The 21781-nt window shown below is 47.6% G+C and overlaps 10 protein-coding genes across 10 annotated transcripts; 6 read left to right on the plus strand and 4 right to left on the minus strand.

The window, feature by feature from the left end:
* Nucleotides 1-576: 576 nt before the first annotated feature.
* Nucleotides 577-3051, plus strand: GGS22DRAFT_152402 (uncharacterized protein). Its single transcript, XM_047959680.1, has one exon. It carries the CDS (start codon nucleotides 643-645, stop codon nucleotides 2932-2934), a length of 2292 nt encoding a protein of 763 aa, XP_047822644.1. The 5' UTR covers nucleotides 577-642; the 3' UTR covers nucleotides 2935-3051.
* Nucleotides 3024-4637, minus strand: GGS22DRAFT_152404 (NAD(P)-binding protein). Its single transcript, XM_047959681.1, has one exon. It carries the CDS (start codon nucleotides 4207-4209, stop codon nucleotides 3166-3168), a length of 1044 nt encoding a protein of 347 aa, XP_047822645.1. The 5' UTR covers nucleotides 4210-4637; the 3' UTR covers nucleotides 3024-3165.
* A 722-nt stretch (nucleotides 4638-5359) lies between these two features.
* Nucleotides 5360-7168, plus strand: GGS22DRAFT_196667 (MFS general substrate transporter; the record flags this gene model as incomplete). The annotated part of the gene is made up of 3 exons (XM_047965870.1): nucleotides 5360-5605; nucleotides 5664-5694; nucleotides 5760-7168. 3 exons carry the CDS (start codon nucleotides 5360-5362, stop codon nucleotides 7082-7084), a joined length of 1602 nt encoding a protein of 533 aa, XP_047822646.1. The 3' UTR covers nucleotides 7085-7168.
* A 338-nt stretch (nucleotides 7169-7506) lies between these two features.
* GGS22DRAFT_63294 (uncharacterized protein) lies at nucleotides 7507-8515 on the plus strand. The gene is made up of 3 exons (XM_047967612.1): nucleotides 7507-7585; nucleotides 7646-8405; nucleotides 8499-8515. Exons 1-2 carry the CDS (start codon nucleotides 7529-7531, stop codon nucleotides 8291-8293), a joined length of 705 nt encoding a protein of 234 aa, XP_047822647.1. The 5' UTR covers nucleotides 7507-7528; the 3' UTR covers nucleotides 8294-8405; nucleotides 8499-8515.
* On the minus strand, nucleotides 8469-9559 carry GGS22DRAFT_63298 (kinetochore Sim4 complex subunit FTA2-domain-containing protein). The gene is made up of 2 exons (XM_047967613.1): nucleotides 9340-9559; nucleotides 8469-9280 (listed from the first exon to the last, which is right to left on the minus strand). The coding sequence occupies exons 1-2, from the start codon at nucleotides 9547-9549 to the stop codon at nucleotides 8645-8647; spliced, it is 846 nt and encodes a 281-aa protein (XP_047822648.1). The 5' UTR covers nucleotides 9550-9559; the 3' UTR covers nucleotides 8469-8644.
* A 392-nt stretch (nucleotides 9560-9951) lies between these two features.
* GGS22DRAFT_152416 (uncharacterized protein) lies at nucleotides 9952-11731 on the plus strand. Its single transcript, XM_047959682.1, has 3 exons — nucleotides 9952-10891; nucleotides 10947-11183; nucleotides 11309-11731. Exons 1-3 carry the CDS (start codon nucleotides 10103-10105, stop codon nucleotides 11507-11509), a joined length of 1227 nt encoding a protein of 408 aa, XP_047822649.1. The 5' UTR covers nucleotides 9952-10102; the 3' UTR covers nucleotides 11510-11731.
* A 168-nt stretch (nucleotides 11732-11899) lies between these two features.
* On the minus strand, nucleotides 11900-12442 carry GGS22DRAFT_152418 (uncharacterized protein). Its single transcript, XM_047959683.1, has one exon. The coding sequence runs from the start codon at nucleotides 12409-12411 to the stop codon at nucleotides 12007-12009; it is 405 nt and encodes a 134-aa protein (XP_047822650.1). The 5' UTR covers nucleotides 12412-12442; the 3' UTR covers nucleotides 11900-12006.
* A 1795-nt stretch (nucleotides 12443-14237) lies between these two features.
* On the minus strand, nucleotides 14238-18103 carry GGS22DRAFT_63327 (DUF663-domain-containing protein). Its single transcript, XM_047967614.1, has 3 exons — nucleotides 18010-18103; nucleotides 17892-17962; nucleotides 14238-17833 (listed from the first exon to the last, which is right to left on the minus strand). Exons 1-3 carry the CDS (start codon nucleotides 18068-18070, stop codon nucleotides 14537-14539), a joined length of 3429 nt encoding a protein of 1142 aa, XP_047822651.1. The 5' UTR covers nucleotides 18071-18103; the 3' UTR covers nucleotides 14238-14536.
* A 619-nt stretch (nucleotides 18104-18722) lies between these two features.
* On the plus strand, nucleotides 18723-19726 carry GGS22DRAFT_152427 (uncharacterized protein). The gene is made up of 3 exons (XM_047959684.1): nucleotides 18723-19132; nucleotides 19217-19326; nucleotides 19405-19726. The coding sequence occupies exons 1-3, from the start codon at nucleotides 18947-18949 to the stop codon at nucleotides 19493-19495; spliced, it is 387 nt and encodes a 128-aa protein (XP_047822652.1). The 5' UTR covers nucleotides 18723-18946; the 3' UTR covers nucleotides 19496-19726.
* GGS22DRAFT_63330 (alpha-ketoacid dehydrogenase kinase) lies at nucleotides 19706-21736 on the plus strand. The gene is made up of 2 exons (XM_047967615.1): nucleotides 19706-20283; nucleotides 20408-21736. Exons 1-2 carry the CDS (start codon nucleotides 20051-20053, stop codon nucleotides 21561-21563), a joined length of 1389 nt encoding a protein of 462 aa, XP_047822653.1. The 5' UTR covers nucleotides 19706-20050; the 3' UTR covers nucleotides 21564-21736.
* The last annotated feature ends 45 nt before the right edge of the window (nucleotides 21737-21781 follow it).

Consider the following 21781-nt stretch of genomic DNA (forward strand, 5'->3'; position numbering starts at 1 on the left):
ACGGACGCATTTTCTGGAACTCTCGAGTGCCACGAAACTAATTTCATGAACATTTCTGTGAACGACACGATTAGTTCCTCGGAATCTCTCTCTCAAAGTTTTGATGCTGGAAACTGCACAGTTAGCTTTGATGTAGCATTGCCTCAGGACCTGTCTAGCACTGTTCTATACGGACATGCAGAGATGTCTATATGCAAGGAGAACACCATTGTTACTCATAATGGGGACGAAACGAGAACAACGAGCCCCGCATTATACGACAGCAACATGACACTTCAAGTATACTTCATGCAAATCGACTACGGCGAGCGTTCAATTAATAACCAAAACCACACGAACCAAAGTGGGGTGATTCGGAAGTGGCTTGAAAAGACATGTACTCCATCGGAGGTACTACGCAAAGTAGCCATTACACGATCAAATGGGGGGAACGATAGCTTTGCCCTTATGAACCAGTCTTCCCGAAAGCTTCCTGGGATGAAGCCGTGGGCAACATGGCTAGATCTGAATGATATGTTTAATAAAGATTGGAATAGTTCAGACCTAATCACTAATACGACCTGGGTTCAGATATCTAACGGGGTTCCGGCAGCTATCGTGTTCGACGGGTTGTTGTCGCGTGCCTTAGGGAATGAGACGACGATGAATTCTTCAGATATTATCGAACTTGTCTTCAACTCAACCTTAGTCGACAACGGACTTAACAAATTATTCGAGTCCTACGCTTCTTTCTTAGGGTTCATGTACTTCAAAGAATCAATGCCGAGTCGTCCATCAAATGCATCTGCAACTGCAACACAGAATCGTCTATTCGTCACAACTGGAACAGCGCATGCGATGGCGGGAATATCTGGGTTCTGTTCGTTGCTGCTCATATTCATGATATTTCGAAGCCCAAGACATGGGATATTACCACGAAGCCCAGCAACAATCATCGATATGGCTGCGCTGATGTATCCAAGCCAGAGGTTTACACGGAGCTTGGAAAATAGGGGTGCTTTGAGCGAAAAAGACATCCACACATCTCTCGAATCTACAAAGTATAGAGCATATGCTTCTGTTGACAAAGAGGTTCGCCAGCGGAAACCTTTCTACTTACACGTGATTGAAGGCATCGAGAAAGATACCTATTCCCCGGAGGGTAGCAAGGATATTAGCGTGAGGCACCCGCTAGTCTTACACCCGACCTCTCGTACCGCGATGTCTGTCGTTGTCATATTGGTAGTCGTAACATTGGAGTATCTATTTCAAAGGTCTGACAAGGGCAGTGGGATTGTCGACCTGGAAAATACAGACCGCGTTCCGTATGCATGGACAATCTTACCGGCGATCGTTCTCAGCTTGATATCTATATATTACGGTACTGTCGAGACTCAAATGCGCCTCTTAGCACCGTACAACAACCTCCTAAAAGGATCAAAGTTCGAATTGACTCTAAGTCTCGACTTAGTCGACCGATTTGCCATCACAAGTCTCGTGTCAGCGGCTAAGTTCAAACTTCATATGGTAGTTGCTTCAATCGCGACCTCGTTTGTGGCCTTTTTCCTCACGATCGCTGCTAGTTCTCTCTTTTCTTCTATGGACGTTCCGAACCCTTCCACAGATGTACAACTTTCCGCTCTAAATACTTTTAATTATGCCACTTTCTGGGACGCAAACTACGATGATGGATCTCTTATCCTCGGTGCGAGCTTAGATTACTCCCCTTTCACGTACGAAGATCTTGCGTTCCCACAACTTCAGCTGAACAAGGAGCAGTCGAATAAGAGCAGCAACACAATGCAGAGTGATGATATCGATATCACAGCTACAGTCCCAGCGGCGAGGTCATCTCTAGGCTGCAGGATTTTTGACTCGTCCGCGATTCAAGCATCGTTTGAGCCAAACTCCAACGTCGCCATGACCTCCCCTTTAAATATCAAGATCAGCCAGGACAATTGCACAGACGTTACAATACAAGTAGATGATTTACAAGATTGGGTGGCTAGCAACTTCTACTTCGGAATCGCCAACCCGGGAAGCACAAGTTGGCGTGGAGCTGACTGGGTAGATACACAGGCGCAGAACTGTGGCGACTATTTGTATGCATGGGGACAGGTGCCAGATAAAACCAGAAACAATGTCTCGGCTGTGTCTGCAATGGTTTGCAACGAAACGGCTCAAGAATTAAACGTAAAAGCAACATTCCTTGGGCCAAGTTTAGAGATACGACCTGATCATTCACCACAGCCAGATGAGGATTCCGCACATGTGGTCAGCCAGTTTCCGGTATGCCAGGATGGTCTATTTAGAAAAGAAAACTGTAAAGATATGGGTGCCATGTATGAGAATTTGCGGCACATAGATACACCCCACGTACTGGACCGGTTCTTCTCTATTCTCACCAGCCCAGCGGGGCGGCTCGCTCTTGATGTCGCATCCCTCGGAGACGAATCAGCCGCGCAGTCTGTGAGCGATGCCATAATATCCCAACACAAGATGCTACGCGCTCACGCGTTTGGAAGTGCTGGCCGTTTATGGCCAAATTCCACAGACAGTTCATCGGATGACAACACGACATCCACCCAGGCCGCGTTTTCGCTACCGGCGAAGATACAATACACTACCACTAGGACTCGACTCGTTCAAGACGCTATCTCCACGAGAATACTCGAAGGCCTGCTCTTGGCGATCCTATTTCTTTCCCTTCTAAGCTGGTATGCTATGCCGAATACCAAATTGCTACCGCGAGACCCTTGCAGCATTGCGAGCGTGGTAGCCCTGCTCGCAGATGGCAACATCTTTGACTTGCTGCCGCCGAATGCGCAGATGATGAGTAACAAAGAGCTGAAAGATTTCTTCGGTGACGGAATTTTCTATATGAAGATTGAAGAAGGGGTTTTGGGTATACGGTATGAGAAGACGAACCCCGACCCTCAGGTAGGTACCCCTTAGTACACCAGATTCAAAATACGTTCGACGGAGACATTTGTGGGTATGTAGCAGTGATGTCATCTAGGATAAATCAGACCGCAAATCATAGATTTCATAGGTAAACATGTTGCTTCGATTTTTTCATACGAAGCTAACTTGCTGTAAAATCACACTCACCACCAACTGAAGACGTGCTAACCTTCCACCATCCCTTCAACCAGCTCATCTCACATATCACCAACCAAATCAACCCTACTCCTTAATCTTCAAAACCGCCTTCCCAAAATTCTTCCCCTGAAAAATCTCCACCAACCCCTCCGCCGCATTCTCAATCCCCCTCGTAACATGCAACTTCGCCTTAACACTCCCCTCCGCAATCCACTTCTGCACACACTCCTGATGGCGCCTCGTATACTTCGGTCCAAAATCCTCATCCGAAACAAGGAACCCCGCAACCGAAAGCCTCTTCGCAAAAATCTCCAGCAAATTCCTAACCCCGTACCTCTCCTCAAGCGGGCTATTATACCCCTCAATCATCCCACAAACCACCACACGTCCACGCACACGCAAATGCTCCAGCGCAGCCTCCAAATGCGCGCCCCCGACATTCTCATAATACACATCGATGCCCCCCGGAGCCAGACGTCCCAACGCATCCCACGGCCTCTCCTTCTTGTAATTAAACCCCGCGTCGAACCCCAGCTCCTTCAGGATGAAATCAAGTTTCTCATCCGACCCCACGGACCCAATGACCGTCATCCCCTCCCGCTTCGCTAACTGTCCGACCAGCGAACCGACGGCGCCGGCGGCAGAGCTGACGAAGATGGTTTCGCCGCGGCGCGGCTTGCCGATTTGGTGTAGCGAGGAGAAGGCCGTGAGGCCCGGCATGCCGAGGGGGCCGAGGAAGACGTCGAGGGGAAGACTATACTTGTTCTCCAGCTTTACCGCGGAGTGCAGCATTTCCGGGGTTACGGCGACGTATTCCGCGACGGGGAGGAAGATGTACAACACGTCTCCCTCCTGGAATTTCGGAGTGTCGGATTTGAGGACCCGGGCTAGGGCGTCGTTTGCGACGGGGGTGTTGAGCGGGAAGGCGGGTTTGTAGGAGGGGATGCTGGGGAGACGCATCCGCCCGCGGAGGTACGGGTCTAGGGATACGGAGAGGACTTCGACGAGGAGGCCGGATGGAGGGGGGGTCGAGAGGTCGATGGGGCGGTTTTCGATTACGAGGTGTTCGCCTGGGATTGGGAGGCCCGTGGGGATTTTTTTGAAGATGAGGGTTTTGTTGGGGGTCATTTTGGGTGGTTAGGGGTTTGTGATGAAGTTGTGTTGATAGGTATGAGGTATGTGAAGATTCAGGGGTAAGTAGCAGACTTGAGGAGAGCACGTTGAGGTTTACTTCTGTAATCGGGAGGTTTCATGGATTTATATACACTTGTTCTCTTTAGTCCAACTATGTTGACCTCATCATCATTTCATACCTGGGTAATCATCCATTTCTGATCGTGTTGATGACTGATAGCCAAGAATACCAGATCCCTTTGGGCATGCCCATCGCGTGTTGTTTCTTACTTAGTGATGTGACTAGGCGTATTGCAATAACAGAGTCTAACTACCTGAATATTGAAAGTAGCTTCGATCTACTAATTGGGTTGCACATCATTCTATTTGTTTCACAATCGCCGCTCATATTAAATTGTGAATCTGAAGATAGCGATATTGCCGATTACTCATTGAGGCTTCCTATGAAGATATCACGACGGAAATAGGGGCAGCATCTGTGTCATTTTCTGTGACTGATGGATTTTATTTCCGTATAATCTTATCGCCGCGGCGTTAGGTGAAGTAACAATATATGGCCGATATACTACCTACTTAGTGCTATAGATTAACACAAAGTAATACGAATTCCTTCTATCGATTCGGTAGGTAGGTACTTAGGTAAATCCGATGAATAGGGGTATTGTATGATGCCCAGTGTTTGGAACCCTAACCCTAACCCCAACCCTGACTGATTCGACAATACCGATCAGAAAGTAGCCCGGAGCGGTTTTAGTATATACCTGGTATCGAGAAGGGAATTATTTCTGCTAATATTTACTATCTATACTATAGAATGCTTGTTATTAGAGCCACCGCAAAGTCAAGATCCTTGATATGTTGTGGCATCATCAGCCCTCAAATGACGTGCTCAGAGGATCGCGCAACTTCATTGCACGACACCGAATTAGAGTGGGTAGCCTAACATATCATGGCGAACTAATTAGAGGCTGGAAACCTGTGTTACGCCGTGTTTTCATGTCATAAATACTCTTGATGGTTCCGAATCGTCAATCATAGGTGTAACGAGGTGACAGTCTCAATCAGGTGGAGTCGCACGCATTCATAACTAATCGCGACAGCAAGTGCTCTTATTGGAACACAATTGGGTATACCCATAGACGAAATGAGTGAGCCATCTGAGAAGGGAGAGGATATCCTCGCGCCAGAAAAAGCCGAAAGTCCAACTCCAATTAGAACCAGTTCAGAGAAACCCGTGAAGAACCAAGTTCCTAGGGCTGGCGCCGATGCCGCGCTTGAACTCCTCCAGGAAACGGGTGGCTTGCACCAGGCCTTAGATCCCGAAGCTAATCGCAGGCTCGTCCGGCGCATCGACACCCATATTATGCCATTGATCTGCATTGTCTGGTTAGTATCCTGATAGCTGCCCCTAGATCGCAATACTTCATATAGAGCTAACATGATATTAGTATGTCATAATATTCATCTCTCTAGCTATCCGTACTTGATGAAACACTGTCTTTAAGAAAAGGTTTTGAGCGAAAGACGTTGCTAACATGTGACAGACTTCCTTCAGTACATTGACAAGACTGCTGTCTCGTATGCTAGCGTCACCGGTATCACCCAGTCGACCGGACTTAAAGGGAACGAGTTCAATTGGGTGGCGTCTATATTCTTCTTTGGACAGTTAGCATTCGAATTCCCGACGATTCGCTTGATACAATTGTTTCCTCTCGCTAAATATACCTCCGTCAATGTCACTCTCTGGGGTGTTACTCTCGCCTGCTTGGCGGCCTGCAAGAATTACGCGGGGCTATTAGTTTGCCGCTTCTTCCTTGGTGCCCTAGAGGCTGCCATCGTGCCGGCATGGGTATTGTTTACCTCGCAGTGGTACACAAAAGAGGAGCAGGCCTTTCGCGTGGGTATATGGTTCTCTACCTGTGGGATGGCGCAGATGTTCGGTGGCTTTTTCGCATACGGCGTCGCAACCCACGTGGGTAAAGACTCGAATGCCACCTTGAAGGGTTGGCAGATCATCTTCTTATTTTTAGGTCTGTTAACCGCAGTCATGGGGATTGTGTTCTGGTTCATCATGCCAGATTCCCCTGCTGCCGCCGGATTTCTCGATAAAGAACAAAAGGGACTTCATCTCGAACGTATCAGACATAACGAGCAGGGAATCGGGTCGAAGACGTTCAAGTGGAGCCAGGTTAGGGAGGCCTTGACCGACACGATGACCTGGCTTTACGCATTTTGGGTATTCGCAGCTAATATTCCAAACTCAATCGCGACTTCGTTTGGAAACATCTTGGTTAAAGGCATGGGATATACGAACGAAGAGTCTTTACTCTTAGTAACCCCACTTGGTGCTTGGGAGATTGTAGCTTTGATTGGACTTACATATGGGGCTATGAAGACGAAACAGCGACTCTATTTCTGCATCGCGGGCCACATTCCTGCTATAGTGGGAGCCGTTCTGATGGCTACGACGGAGCGAGTGCCAGCTTTGGTAGGTTACTATACAAGCGGCGGAATTCCAATTGGTTGGACAACGATCCTCGGGTTACAGAGCTCGAACGTGGCGGGATCAACCAAGAAGGTTACCGTGGCTTGCATAGGAACGATCGCCTATACCGTTGGCAACATCATCTCACCACAGACCTTTCAAGCTCGGGATGCCCCACGCTACCTTCCAGCGAAGATCTCGATATGTATTATTTATGTCCTCATTACGATCGACTTGGTTGTGATGCGGTGGGTGCTCGATAGGCGAAATAAACAGAGAGAACAAGAGAAAGCGGCTCTGGGCAATGAACATAAGGCAGAGGAGAATCATGAATTCTTGGATTTGACAGATTTGCAAAACAGAGAGTTTCGTTACGAGCTTTGAATAGTTTAGATCGATGTAGAGCAGGTAAAAGGGATCTCGTTACCCCCTTTCGTCCAATATATCTTCTTTGATTGGTCAATTAAGTCTAGTTGGGTAGAGAACTTAATGCGAGAGAAATGGAGAAGGAGATGGTTTTTAAGATTTGTGAGCCCCCACGCCAGTTTCCGAGTACTTCGGTATGTACTTCGTACCAGGTACATCCCAGTGCGGGTGGCGCCCGCACATTAGCTGCATCCATGGGCGTGTATTTCTTTTTCGGTGCACGGGCTAGCAAACCCAGATCTAAGCTAGAGGGGCTGAGGGGGTGCCGATTGGAAAGGGTGAGGGGTGAGGAGGGTCTGGTTACGTGCAGGTAATTACCCAGGTGACGTTATTACCAGGAGATACGTACTTTCATCATTCCTGAACAGTTCAACTTCAATTAAACATCGCCATCGCCAACACATGATGGAGGCACCTCCTCCATACCCAGAGCTTAGAATCCTCCAGCAAAGTGAAAATGTACGTGCGCATGTCTAGTCTCATCTTACCTAACTCTAGACTTAAGCGTTCTTTACGCAGCCGAGCCCGTTCCATCCAATCCCAGATGCGGACCTAACTACCTACACTCATCCGCATACATTGCTGGCAGTCCGATCACCGTCTTCAACCGTGCTTCATTACTGGTCACCTCGATCCCCATCCACCGCTTCCATCGCACCTTTAGACAGTAATATACATACCATGATACCCATCAATCTCGAACCAAGCAGCATCCAGTTGATCCGAGGCTTTCACGATCTCGGCACCTTCACACTACCTACCACAGATAATAATAATGACACAACAGCAATATCGCAGTTCTTTTCATCGTTGGTCGGTAATATCACTCATGACGTTGAGCCTTCCTCGGAAATCATTACCCGCCTCTCCGCCGCACCGCGTCATCCGCCCACTGACAGTGGCCTCTCCATCCAAGTCTTCGCAATCCCCGTCCAGAGTAATACAATAGGTGACCTTTTTGGTAACGGCGTGCACAAGCTTGTATGGAAGTGGGCGAAGCCCGACAGCTACTACGAGCCGAAGACGGGCTTCTGGGAAGTCGAGATGGATCGAGCGGTCGAGGACGGCGAATGGCGTGCAGGTCGAAACTTGCAATTACTTGTGCGAGGCGTTTCTTCCAAAGAATTCGAAGCGCTGAAGAAACATAGGGTAACGAGGTTGGCTTAACAGAAGTCGATCCATGAAATTTCCCCCAAAAATAATCGATTGAGGCTATCTACCTGGCATTTAGGGTCTTGATCTGCAGGCAACAATAAGTTACATAAGAGTACCTAGGTAGGTAAGTTAAGCGGTTGTTCGCCAAACACTTTTCGGGTACTTCAATTGGAGATATAAAATTCTCAATATTGACGAAGAAAACGACTAAATACAGCAGATGTATCCACTTTATACCATTTCCCTGCTTTATACATTCAGTTATTTCAAATTCATCCCTTCCTCTCTCCGTTTCTCCGAAAATATTCCCTCTCTCACGAGAGCTTTAAGGAGACGGGAATTAACGCTCGCATCTTTCGGTTATCATGGCTTCCAAGACCTCAGCTTCTTGTGATATTCCAGATTTGGCAGTATATGCATATCTTTACCAATCCCTTTCTCCTTCAACATCTCATCAAATTGTGACATGTCGGTCTGCCTCCACCCATCCGCGACATCTTTCGGTACGGCTTTCATAATACAGTGAGGCTCTGTCCAGGCAGAGCCTAAGTCTATGAGCAGCCCGTTCTTGTAATTTCCTGCTTGTATGTCCCTATGAACGACCCCCCATCTGTTAAGTCGACGCAGTTTCTTAAGCATCTCCTTGCAATTTTGAGAATTGAATTCTGTTTCTTCCTCGATATACTCCTTCAATATTGCGCGAATAGGGCTGCCCTCAGCTTGTTGTCGATACTCGTCCTCTTCTGGGAGATCCCAGAGATCGATTCCCATCTCGGCGAGTTGCAACTCGTGTTTCTTCTGCAAACAGAGGAAGCCATAGCAATTAGCAGCAATCCGACTTTTTAAGCCTTTAGCTTCTTCCTGCTTCTGTATGCGGCCATACGCACGGCATTCCGCATAGAAAGGATCCACATGAAAGGCTGCTATCTCATCGCTGACTTTTTTGGCGCGTACCGGACTTAATAAATATTTGGCATCAGACGGTTTGAAGAACTTGAACTATATCAGATTTAGTAACTCTAACTTGTTAGGTATGATTATCAAGGAAATAAACTCACAACTTTTAGGGCATAAATTCGAGAGTCAATCTTCACTCGGAAGACATATCCTTGAGACCCAAGTTCTGATCCTGGAGACCTTTCCAATTGCTGGAGCCATTGGATCTTCGGTCGACGGTTAGGAAACGCTCGGAGTTTTGGTCCAATGCATGGGGGCAGCTCATCTAACAGACACAAACGTCTATTAGCACGAACTGTTTCTGTCACCATTGTTCCCCTCTCTTAGAATTAAAATTAATTCCAAAGATCCAGTAGATACCCCCCAAAATAGTCATACATCGGTTTTAACTAGTCTTCGCGGACTCGGGAATGATCCCGAATCCTCAGATTGGTCCGACAAGATGAATGCAACCACTACGCGGGCGGATCCGACCTTCCTCCTGAATTGTAACTATCCGTCTACCATCGCCAGCTTATGGCTTTTCGATACTAAGCTGTGGCGACCTATTAGACTCTGAGAACTTCTGTAACTACCCGTTCTGCATATGTGTGTCAATATCCTGGATGCTGTTGGTATGCAAAAGATCGCACATAATGCAACCTAAGAACATATTACCCCAATCGTGGACAGACTCTATCTATCCTTCTTTAATGGTGGTGATTTCGCAGGCAGATACGTGAGTCATTTGTCTATGGCATGGCAATGATAGTATGTATAAGACTAATCGTAGCCGCGTCGCAAATACCCTATTGTTCGATCATCTTAATCCTTTCCAAAATCAATTGAATTGATCTACTTATCTACCTTTTTTCTTCAGAGCAGATGCCTAAGGATCCAGCTGAGTCGATTTTCGAGTATTTAACCACCAAGAATCCGAAAATAAATCGCGTTGACAACTACACTAAAACGCTTACTAATGGAAGGAATTGGCTTGTCCCTAAGAGGATTTTACCATGGGAAGACTTTAACTTTACAACCCTCGAGAAGATATTCAAAGGCAAATTGATGGAGGAACTTCGCCGTGGCAACAGAAACCTTCGATATCCTTTCCCGAAACTTGACCCATTCACAGAGTGCATCGAGACGGGCGAGGACACTACCACCACCATCATGACTAGATGGACACGGCCGATGATACAGATAGCCCTTCAGGCGGTAGACGATGTTTTTAGCCACGTCTCGTGGGTTGCCTCGAGCCGCGTCAAGGCTGCACAAAGCCGCCCAACAACGAGCGAACCAGAAGAAAGCCCATCCCGAGTTCCTCCATCAAGGAAGATCAAGCCTATCCAAGGCTCGAGCAGGAGGAAAATTACATCAAGATCTATCCCAGACGGTGGAGGGGCAACCCCCGGGAAACAAGAAAATAGGTTACCATGCGAAATCAAGCCAGGGTGCTATTGGACCAGCAGCAAACTCATAAATGGGGAGCTAGCTGATGAGTCAGGTCAATGGAGGCGGCATCCATCTGGGTGCAGGGATGCAGCGCCGTTACTACAGATTTTCAACTATTGTGTCAAATGCGAGGCCAGATACGGCTTCCTTATTACTAGTAAGGAGGTTTTGGCCGTCCGCATCCGCCCCAAGGAAGTTCCGCTAAACCCAGACTCTGAGGTAATACATTTAGGCGTCTAGTCAGCCCCTGAGCTCAGAAACTGACGTGAATAAGGATCTAATTGAACAGCTGCACTACCAGGGGCTCATGGAATACAAAGCGATTTCTTGGGATAATCATAGCACCGGGGACGACTACAAGGAATTGACGATAAGCTTGGCTGTCTGGTTCCTGTGTATTCTTGCTGGGCAGGACCATCGGCCTCAATGGAATTACTGTGCTCTGGCGGACGAGACCCTTGCCGGAAAAGCCCAATCTGGCGATGTCCAAGACACCCAATCCTTGACACAGGTAAATATTTTACTTTGCATGCAGCCAAAATAGCCTCCTCTCATTGGGTTGAGCAATTTTCGAGTATCATCATATAAATAGAGCATCGCCTACCCATTTATTTAGCTTAATAACACATATTTTAGGCTTCTAACGTCGATTCTGAAGATGGCGACCTTGCGACGTCGAGTTTCACGACACAGGACACGCAAAGTACAGGGATTAACCATAGCTTCACTAGTGATGGGATTGGTATCCCGACCCCAAGGCGAGTTCGGAAAAGAACTCGAGCCCGAGAACCCCCTAAGGAAGAGAACATAAAGAAAAGGCGTGTAACGAAGGTTTGATTTTCGTGGGCGGTAGGTACTAAGCGTGATTCTGCAGTTTTGCTTTTTTTCCCCGGTTTGCGAGATCATTATCGATGAAATTATGACTTCTTACAAATTCTCAAGGTATTTGGACCGGGAATAGTTCTATGTAAGCAGCAGATAAAGCATTAGCCAATCAGATATTAGCAAGGCGCAAGCGATTTCCTGTTTTGGAAATCAATTAAATTCGGTCCGCGCTTACCTGTTTATGTCTAGCTCATGCCGGGGAATATGCAGTGATCGATTCAAATCCTTACTTATTTAGGGCTAGTATTCTCGCGCGTATCAGTGGAGTGGTGAGGTGGGTCCAGCATCAAGTCGCGGGGCAGTCATGGGTTAGGTGTTTTTGTTTTTATTAAGAAATAATCCCCTACCCTTACCCCCGTCTATGTTGCAACGCCTAATAATTTCCATCTCAAGGTGAACTGCACAAGGTACAAACCAAACTTAGTAAGGAAATATGTGATACTTACGCTTCAGTCTCGTCGCAAACCTAGCTCGATGTCCTCGTCTGACCTCTGCCCTGCTTCCTTCCAAGACTTCTCCAGGAACTGCCAACCCCCAAGGACAGAAAACATCAGACTGGCCATAATTGTCGAATTGGTGATTCGGTAACCCGAGGGCCATAACGAATAGAGTAAGAGGGATATGAAAGACATGATTACACCAATCACAAGTAGAAAGTAGTAAAAGGAGACTATCTTTTGTCGAAGCGGAGTCGAAGTCTCCTTGGTCGATACGATGCCGAATATCAGAGGCGATAGCATCGATGCAGCCACCTGCGCCACCATTATTGGGTAGCCGTCATCCCCAGGTGACGAGAGAGAATCTCCTGGGCGGTTAGGTGCTATGTCGACAGAGATGGTGGTCGCAACACCCATAAGGTGGCTAAAGATAACGACGACAAAACGGACCGTCGTTTTCATGTCCAATGCCGAGCGCAGGTGCACTAGTAAGGACATCACTGCTTTGCGGAGATGTATCTTGGATATTCCGATAGATATCCGTTCCCTGGTCGATAAGTTTGACTCGCCGTTAGCGTCCAACGAATCATGGTACGGGTGCTCGGTTGTCTCATTGTAATTCGCAACTGTGTTCGTAGTTGCGCGTGCGAGTTGAGATTCTTCAGGGCTTCGAGCTATGCCTTCGATAGGAGGGGATATAAAGTCAGGCAGTGGAAGCCCTTCTCCTAGATGCGATTGAAGGAAGACACTCTGCTCTAAAGTCCCTGGAGAGATATTAGATCCAATGATGCTTCCTTTTTTCTGATCCAAGACCTGACCTTGTTGGGAATTTGTGGGATTTTGTGTATCATTAAGGAGACCTCTGTCGATAATGTGGGCTTCAATACCAAGGAGTTGGTGAGCATCCTGTGGCGATACGTTGGCATACTCCAATGGAGGGTTATGGGGACGAGTTCTATCGTGACTGATGCGAGATTCTATAGGACTATCAAATTCGGCGATTCGCGATAAGGTCGGGTCTCTGCTAATATCCTCAGATCTGGCTCTTGTGAGATAAACTGGTGGAATGAGTTTGCGTGGAGTGGACATATCTACTAGGCTACTAGGTAGATGTTAACGCTTAGGGATTCTAGACAGCAGGTACAGGTCCTTCAAGTGCGACGTAGATTAAGAAGAATTGTCATAGATAATAGCAGGTAATATATTAGATGAGGTATATATCGTAATGTGAGGAGGAAAAGATGATTGTGTTAGATAGGAGGCAAGATTGGCAATATTTAAAAGACATCATCAGTACTATCTAGCTTAATTAGTAGGTACATATTGGTTAATCATCTTTTACCTTGTATGCCTCACAGAAACAACTAGTACGGTGTGGGATACTACCTAAGTTGCTTAAGGCTACGTAGAGTGCCAAAAAGCGATCGCGAAGCAAAAATTGGTGTTGATGTTGTCATTTCAGGTTCGTGCAAAAAAAAAAATGTTAGGTACTAGGTACCTAGGTAGCTAAAATCGAAAAAGCAAAAGCAAAAAAACCTCGAAACGACAAATAGCATAAGTGTCGATCATTACGATGTTAGGATAAAGTTAAAGTGTCAAGACCTTGTTGCAATCAATCACACCCCCAGCGCCCAACCACAGAACAAAAGACTTACACACTTACACATTTACACATTTACACTTACAAACTTGCAGACTTGCAGACTTGCAGACTTGCAGACTTGCAGACTTGCAGACTTGCAGACTTGCAGACTTGCAGACTTACATACTGACAAACTTACATACTGACATACTTACATACTTACATACTTACATACTTACGCACCTTCTCTCTCTCTCTCTCTCTCTTTTTTTCTTTGCAATTCAACCAAGTCAGTTAAATAGTATCTTCTATTCAGTTTATTCAACGTATTGAAGTCAGTCTAATCGAAACGAAGCAATCTGATGGATCTAGATCTAGTTTTTGTATATAAGGAAGTACCTACTTGGGTAAGTAAGTTGCTATCTAGGGAAGTCAAGGTTACTAGGTAGTATTTAGATCAGTTTATCTATCATACTAGGTAGCAACCACTCCAAAGTAGGTAGCATAATTACTAGGAGGTATGCAATCCCAAAAATCCCAATTCAGCTTCTTGGCAAGTTATCATTTTTGTTTCAAAACCAGTTTTTGTCAAGCAAATCATTCAGTTCCTACAAAATTGTCATTCATAATGGGCATACACAACTGAGGTTCTTGGCATGCAGGATTTAATTAAAGTTCTAGTGGGGATCGCGAACTCGTGGCAATCCTCATATGGGTGTACTCGTTCTATCGAGTACCTAGCACAATGAAGTCGGAAAAAGGACCCCATGTGCTAATCTTACTATCGGCACTGTAACCAAAACTATCCCTTCCACAGTCTAATACAGTAGGATTAGCACATGGGGCACTTTTTCTGGCTCCATTCCTGCCTAGCAACTACTAGGTACATAGTACATAATAAATTACCTATGTACCTATGTACAAAAGCAAAAAGGGCTGCGTACATACTCCAAATTTCCATCATCTGCGCCTCTTACCACCGCCCGCCCCAGCACCCTCAGCATCACCCTTCCGTTTCCTCCCCTCCTTACGCCAGAACTCCTGTTTTTCCCTCTTCTCCCTGGCCTCCTTCTTCTCGCCCATCTCCTCCATCTTCTTCTTGAACTCAGCGCGCTTCTCATCTTTCTTCGCCCTGCGCCGTGCCACCGCGTCCTTCCGGATCGTCGTCAGCTTGACCAACAAGTCACGTGCTTTTTTCTCCTCCCCTCCAAGCACCACTGCCCGCTTCTGCATGTACGTCTGCTTCTTCTGCGGCTTCGTCTGCACGATCTGCGATTTGAACGGAAGCTCTGCCGCGAGTGCGCGGGGCACCTTCAGCGGGTTGAAGTGTCGCGTCGCCCGCTCGATCTGTCGGTACTTGCTGTTGCGGTCCTGTGGCGTCGCGATCCCCTGGTCGCGCCGGACCTCGCCCGTCAGTCGCATCGGCTGCCAGTCGCCCACAAGGTTGGTGACCGGGTTGTAGAAGCGGCGCGGCTTGATGGGGTACCATGCGCGGAGGAACACCAGGTCGCTGATCAGAATCTTGTCTTCGAATGTGGCTCGGAAGTGGCCGTCAGGTTTAGACAAAGCGCGCTTGATCTGACCACGGATGCCGGAAACCGTCTTGATCGCGGCACCTTCAAATTTAGCAATTTCAAGCGAACTATTAAACATGTCCTTGATGAAAGCCGTGTTCTTGAAGATCTTGTACGGCGCTCCTGTAAGTTTTAGTTTCTTGACAATTTCTGTAGACTCGTCGACGGCAAGGACAGTTCCTGTTGCAGCGATTCGGAAGCCCGGATTGGCCGACGAGAAGGATTGAAAACAGACGAAACCAGTATTCGGTGCGATAAGAGGACCATGGAATGTACCAAAACAGTGCATATGTTCTGGTGTATACTTCAGCATACGATTTCTCGTGCGTGAATCCGAAATGCTGTATATCGGAAGTGACTGAAACCTCCTCCACCCAAGAGAGAAGATCAGGGGGTCGTTTGTTTTGAGGATCTTCTTGTGCCAGCGATGCCTCTTGATGCGGACTTGGACATAACCAAACCTATCCTCCGTTGCAAGGACGCCTCCAACGATAAGGGGCATCCGGGCATCGAAGTTGGTGACAAATTCGGCAGGAACCTTCTCAATTACAATTTTTGCGTATTTTCCGGCCTTGAAACCTTCGACCGTGACTCTTTGCCGTTCGTCCAAAGCTTCAAATTCGGCATTGTTGATGTCAAGCTGTTTTTGAATGAGCGCTTTTTGCGCGTCGTACCAGTCATCTTCACCGAACTCCTCATCCTCGCCACCTTCACGCCTAGCATTAGCTTTATCATTCTTAAATCCCTCGCGATCTTCCTCCTCAAATCGGAGCTTTAACTCCTCTTTTCTTCGAGCATTTTTCTCTCGTTCCGCTTCCAGACTTTCTGCTGACTCGGGTTCAGCCTTATGCTGCTCGCCTGTTTCAAGATCTTCAAATTCTCCGTCTCCCTCATCATCTTCGTCCCCATCCTCGTCAAATCCGTCAAACCCGTCTTCTTCGTCACCCTCGCCTAGAGTGGCTGCTGTGAAGCGCTTGCGAAGTTGTTCGATGTTGTCATCCAATGACCATTTTGTTGCTAGATCATCATAATCGTAAGTAGGTATGAAGCGGTCTTCCGATGCCGCATCCTCATCGTTCTTTGCCTTTTTGAAGAAATCCTCGTCCTCGGAATCTTCGATATTCTCTTCTTCCTCATCTGCATCGACTTCTCCTTTCCATCTACGTAACACTTCATCCGCAGTCAAGGATTCGTCATACATTAGACGGGCGAGATCTGCTGTCCGGTAAGATGGCCGGCCACCATGAAGCATCCGTGCTCTTCCGGCTAAGTCATCTTTCCATCGGAGGGCAGATGCCTCTTCATCATCGTACTCATCCTCGTCCTCATCATCATCAGACCCATCTTCGTCGTCGATTTCATCACCTGATATGGAGCCCAGATCTGAGTCGCTGTCAGCGAATGCAATATCCTCGTCGCCGCCATCCTTCTCCGATTCCTTAAACACCTTGCCCAGCTTTTTCTCACTGAACTCAGCTTCTTCGTCGGAATTGAAGTCCTCTTCTGCGCTGACGAAGCCTTCGTCATCGGGGACCTCGTCTTCGTCTTCATCTCTCTCAGCAAATCTCACGGTACGTTGATTTTTTCTTCCAGTATCTTCCTCCTCGGGGATATTGATTATCTTTTCGCCGCCACGGAAGAGCTGTAGACCGTCCTCTGTTTGGCCTAGTAGTCGTCGTTCCCCTTGAAGTCCGATGATAAGTTCTTCACCCTCACCACGTTCTGCATAGTCGACATCCTTGTCGAAATTGAAACCCTTCTCTCTTGTGATCCAAATCGCGTCTCCGTCAATCTTTAAACCGCTTCGGTCCGACATGGGAGCATGGACTTTCTTTTCCTTTTCATCTAATCTCCTTCTACCCGTTTTACCAGTTGCTTTGGCAAGAGCCTGCTCCATAGCGGGCGTCGGACATGGGTCAGGAAGAGCTTCTATACTTGACACAGCGAAATCTCCAAGGCCAGGAATATGGATACGCTGGTTATGGCCTGAGAAGTTTGTTCCTCGAAGATATCCTGAAAGTGCGATCGACCGGTCACATTTATCATCCTCTTCTATCTGTGTGGGATGCGTAACATCCCGGAAACTGTCGATGATTGTGTAGGGATGCGAGTTCCTCCAAATCAATGGCCGAGGATTCTTCATAACAGAAAGGAAACGAGACAGGTTGTGAACTTCGCGGTCCGGATACCTCCCATTTATAACTCCAGAAAGGTAAAACAGATGTGCGCCTTGGTATAGCTCACTCCATAATCGGTGTTTTAATCTCTTTTTGGCATCTTTGAGGGTTTGTGGTTTTCGGAAAAGGTCCAGATGTGACAAGATGCCGAACACATTTCCGGGCATACCTGTAGCGGCTAGGATATTTAAAAATTCCATTGTCTCCATCTCAAACCCATAGTTCCCATCAATCATAAGTAAAACGATATCGGCAACCTTGGCTAGATCAACCATCGCTTCTAGTTTGTTCGGACACTCGACGAAGGTAAGCCGTTGCTTTTTGGACGTAACTATAGTAATTGGTCCTTGAGGGTCTGTGATTGTCTCCTTAGTATATCTTCGAATGAGAGACTTTAGCAATGTCGTCTTTCCAACACCGGGCGGTCCGACAATTGTCACGAGTCTAGGTGGAGGTTCATCGGGCAATCTGTCGACAAGAGGTACGTGCAACCGCTTCTCTTTGACCTAGAATAGCCGTATTAGTATAACCAAGAAATAGTATGTACAATTGAATCGAACGTACATCATGCGATCTAGCAGCAGTACGTTGAAGTTTGCCAGGTCTTGAAAAGGCAAAGGCTTTGGGATTCCGATCTGAAGTTGTCAGTAACATTACAATAAGACATTTTCATTCTACCAACCGCCACTTTGCTGCTTCTTCTCCTTCGATTTACGATGAGGTTTATGCGCTTGTTGCTCCATGATTGCGGTATTGCAATGGCGAATGCGATTGCGATCGTCAATTCGTCGAAGCTGTTGCGACGGCTTTAGTTTCTAACTTGAATAGAAGGCGGAAAAAATGTTTTGGGTCCTTGAATAATTTCTTATCGATAAAAGAACTGATAAGATAACCTAGCGCTGCCGCTCACAGCTGCCCAGGTAAGCAGCTATGTGGGTCTACTTTTTTAGTCCGACGCCGAGATTCAAGCGGGGCAGGCGGGCTCCATCGTTCGGACCCTACGATCCTGCCGGCAGGTTATCGGCGGCTTTAACACATTGAATGTCATCGACAATTTCGGCATATTTTCAATGTTGTCTTAGACACCGAAGGACTGAAGTACAGGTCTAACTATTAGTTATCACGCAATACTAGCCATTCATCAGAGAGACCCCAATTCTGCCCTATAGGCCGATTTACGTTTAATGCGTAGGTAAGCAGGTAAGTTACAACACTTTCGGGTCATGGGAGCACCTCTGAGTACCTAGTATTAGTTATCAATATACTAAGCTGATCAACTACAGATTCAGGTGTTGTTTTACATGCATGAACTATCGTGTGAGTCAAAAACTGGTTCGGAATTGTACTTAAATAGGAAAGTTGTCAGACATGTGCTTCATCTTTGGATGCTTTCCCAAGGCGCTAAGTAGGTAGTGAATACCTAACAGTTCCTAACACCTAATAATCGGACGGGAAGTTTGTGTTTAAAGTCAGGCCGTGATGACGTATTCACTTTTCCACCAGTCCGGCTGTGCTTTCCCACTTTCCTGACTTTTATTGATGTTTAAACGCTCTGTGATACGTGGTTCAGGCACTACTACCTTGTACCTTTTCTCTCGACCAATCTCTATTAAATTGGCATGCGCTCTCCTTCAGCTATTTCTATTTCTACCTTCCATAAAACCCAACATTTAATCTCGCAACAACACCAACTTCCATCCTCTTCTTCCTTGTTACACCACATCGCAAGCAACGACTTCCGTAAACAACTACCAACCAGACGTCTATTCCATACAACCGTCTCTTTCAAGATGCCTACCTACATTGTAATTCTACCCGACCTTTCTATACTTTCCTTATATCGTCATATATGACCAGGCTTATGAAGAATGTTGCTCATTGCCTAATAGGTTACCTGCAATCCGGATGCCACCCCCGAGCAAATTGCTGCAGCAAAGAAGCATGCCGAGGACCAAGGCGGTAAGATTGGCCACGAGTACAATCTTCTCAAGGGCTTCTCGTATGTAGCTCTTTCATATCTACCTTTGATCGTATATCCGTCTTAAATGCATATTAACTTTGATTTACCTTCACTCAGAGTAACATTCCCTAACGATGCCTTCACTACATTGGAGTCGTACGAGCACATCAAAGGTGTTGAGCTCGACCAAGAAGTGAGGACTCAATGATCTCAGTGATGGATATAGTGAGACAGTGAGGGGCAATTAGGCAATAGGACATGGCACGAGCGAGCGCGTATTCGATGCGGGGTCTTCGGGGCACAGCTGCATCTTTTAGTCTTAAGATCACCTGGCAGAAAGCTTGACTGAACTTGGCTTATAGCTTATGCAACAATAAAGAACAATACATTCCTAACCTAATGAGTTCATATTTCATAACAGTTATTTCTTATCTGAATACAATACAATAATTGAGAAAGAGCTCTCTGAATTGCACCTGTCCAGTAAAGGGGAAAGATACTTACCTATAGGTACCTATGTAAGTCCTAGACAATAAAAGGTAAGATCGGCAGCCACACTAAGATAGCTGACCCTTATCAATTCAATAATTCTGCACTGACGTCGATGTTTCCGGGGTTTGGCTCGTGACTCCGACACATCAAAATTCATCCATATTTTCTCTTTCTTATTTCTACCCTCGCCTATGACTCCAACTGCTCCAACGTCTCCAACATACGACCATCCCCTTTGACCATTCTCATATTTACACCACACAATGCCGCCATGAGGAATATACTCAGGCGGCTACGGTGTTTTGACACACCCAACGCCTCGATTATAAGACGCAATCTTCTGAGACCGTGTTACTACTCGTCACACGCTACAACCAAACCCTCGTCCTCATCGTCCCATCAGAAATGGTCCCACCCACCGAGCACCGCAACGGTGACCGACGACGAGATAGCCGACCTCACCAACAAGCATCAGCACCCTCTGAGCCTCGCTGATCTGGTTAAGTAGGTCATTCTTTTCACCGCCACTAGTTATAGCCTTATAGGAGGGGGTATACCAATCCGTGTAACCATTGGAAGCCTCAATTCATAATCTAGATCACGTATTAACCAACCCTCAATTCACCAGGCACGGCCGTCCCCCAATCTCGGAAGACGCCCTCTTCTCCTCGGCCAACTTCACCCTTTCCCTCCTCCCCATTCGACTCGCCCACCGCATCCAAGCACTACGCAATCTTCCCTTTATCGTAGTGTCAAACCCGAACATCAGCAAAATCTACCACAACTACCTGCACTCCCTCTCCACTCTTCTCCCCTGGAAGCACCGCCACATCGCCAACCTCGACGCCGAGATCCGCTTCACCCAGATCCTCGCCGACCTCGTGCACACGCACCAGGACACCATTCCCATCCTCGCTAAGGGTTTCCTCGAGTGCCGCCGCTACATCTCCCCCGCCGAGGTCACCCACTTCCTCGATACCCACCTACGCACCCGCATCGGCACGCGCCTCATCGCCGAGCAGCACATCGCCCTACACTACAGCTCCTTACCACACTTCGACCCCGGCGCCTCCCCAACCCCCTGCCCCGAACACCCATCTTACATCGGAGTAATCGACACCGCGCTCTCCCCCTCTGAAGTAGTCGACTCGTGCGCCGGTTTCGTAGCCGACATCTGCGAGCTGAAGTACGGCGTGCGTCCGCACTGGGTAATAGACGGGGAGCCCGAAACGACGTTCGCCTTCGTGCCGATGCACTTGGAGTACATCGTAACAGAGCTCCTCAAGAACGCCTTCCGCGCTACCGTCGAAAGCGGACGTAACCGGGACCCCGTCGTAATAACCATCGCCCCCGAACCCCCCGACGCCGGCCCCCCGCGCGTGACCCTCGACCCCCCCGCCGGCGACAAAGGCGCCTTTAGAGGCGACGCCATCAAGCCACTCGACGACAACGCCCCCGGCGTCACGATCCGCATCCGCGACCGTGGCGGCGGGATCGCTCCCGAAGTGCTGCCCAACATCTGGAGCTACAGCTTCACGACGTTCAGCGAGGAGGACGAGGTCCCCGTCGGTGGTGGCGGCGGTAAGGACGCGCTAGGCGTGATATCGGCAGCTGGAAGCGGTGGAAGCTCCATTGCCGGCTTGGGGTACGGATTACCCCTTAGCCGCGCCTACGCGGAGTACTTCGGCGGCGGCATTGCCGTGCAGAGTCTTTACGGCTGGGGCACGGATGTTTATCTCCGTCTTAAGGGCGTTGGGAAGATCGATGATACGATTAGTGTTTAGGTGGAGACTCCTGGACTGTGCTCGTGCTGTTACCTAGGACCTGGAACCTGGGTAGGTTCAGTTAGGTTACGGTGGAATATGGAATATGGATACGCTTGCCTACATATGAGGTACTTCAGGGTCAAGAAGAAAAAGACTTGGTCATTATGATTTGTTCCTTGAGGGATAGCGCTGGGCGTATACGTAGGTTAGGTTAGGTTAGGTATGCATGTTATTCA

The sequence above is a fragment of the Annulohypoxylon maeteangense genome (assembly GCF_022496945.1).
Source record: "Annulohypoxylon maeteangense strain CBS 123835 unplaced genomic scaffold GGS22scaffold_2, whole genome shotgun sequence".
Lineage (NCBI taxonomy): Eukaryota > Fungi > Ascomycota > Sordariomycetes > Xylariales > Hypoxylaceae > Annulohypoxylon > Annulohypoxylon maeteangense.

Coding starts and splice junctions, on each gene's coding strand:
- GGS22DRAFT_63298 (XM_047967613.1), bottom strand. CDS start 9,549: ATGGTGACAGAAACAGTTCGTGCTAATAGACGTTTGTGTCTGTTAGAT. Junction 9,281..9,339: donor GAATTTATGCCCTAAAAGTT/GTGAGTTTATTT, acceptor AATCTGATATAG/TTCAAGTTCTTCAAACCGTC.
- GGS22DRAFT_152427 (XM_047959684.1), top strand. CDS start 18,947: ATGCGCTCTCCTTCAGCTATTTCTATTTCTACCTTCCATAAAACCCAA. Junction 19,133..19,216: donor TCAAGATGCCTACCTACATT/GTAATTCTACCC, acceptor ATTGCCTAATAG/GTTACCTGCAATCCGGATGC. Junction 19,327..19,404: donor AATCTTCTCAAGGGCTTCTC/GTATGTAGCTCT, acceptor ACCTTCACTCAG/AGTAACATTCCCTAACGATG.
- GGS22DRAFT_152418 (XM_047959683.1), bottom strand. CDS start 12,411: ATGGGTGTTGCGACCACCATCTCTGTCGACATAGCACCTAACCGCCCA.
- GGS22DRAFT_152404 (XM_047959681.1), bottom strand. CDS start 4,209: ATGACCCCCAACAAAACCCTCATCTTCAAAAAAATCCCCACGGGCCTC.
- GGS22DRAFT_63327 (XM_047967614.1), bottom strand. CDS start 18,070: ATGGAGCAACAAGCGCATAAACCTCATCGTAAATCGAAGGAGAAGAAG. Junction 17,963..18,009: donor GAAGAAGCAGCAAAGTGGCG/GTTGGTAGAATG, acceptor TGACAACTTCAG/ATCGGAATCCCAAAGCCTTT. Junction 17,834..17,891: donor CTGCTGCTAGATCGCATGAT/GTACGTTCGATT, acceptor CGGCTATTCTAG/GTCAAAGAGAAGCGGTTGCA.
- GGS22DRAFT_152416 (XM_047959682.1), top strand. CDS start 10,103: ATGCCTAAGGATCCAGCTGAGTCGATTTTCGAGTATTTAACCACCAAG. Junction 10,892..10,946: donor CGCTAAACCCAGACTCTGAG/GTAATACATTTA, acceptor GACGTGAATAAG/GATCTAATTGAACAGCTGCA. Junction 11,184..11,308: donor ACACCCAATCCTTGACACAG/GTAAATATTTTA, acceptor CACATATTTTAG/GCTTCTAACGTCGATTCTGA.
- GGS22DRAFT_63294 (XM_047967612.1), top strand. CDS start 7,529: ATGATGGAGGCACCTCCTCCATACCCAGAGCTTAGAATCCTCCAGCAA. Junction 7,586..7,645: donor TCCTCCAGCAAAGTGAAAAT/GTACGTGCGCAT, acceptor TTCTTTACGCAG/CCGAGCCCGTTCCATCCAAT.
- GGS22DRAFT_152402 (XM_047959680.1), top strand. CDS start 643: ATGAATTCTTCAGATATTATCGAACTTGTCTTCAACTCAACCTTAGTC.
- GGS22DRAFT_63330 (XM_047967615.1), top strand. CDS start 20,051: ATGAGGAATATACTCAGGCGGCTACGGTGTTTTGACACACCCAACGCC. Junction 20,284..20,407: donor AGCCTCGCTGATCTGGTTAA/GTAGGTCATTCT, acceptor TCAATTCACCAG/GCACGGCCGTCCCCCAATCT.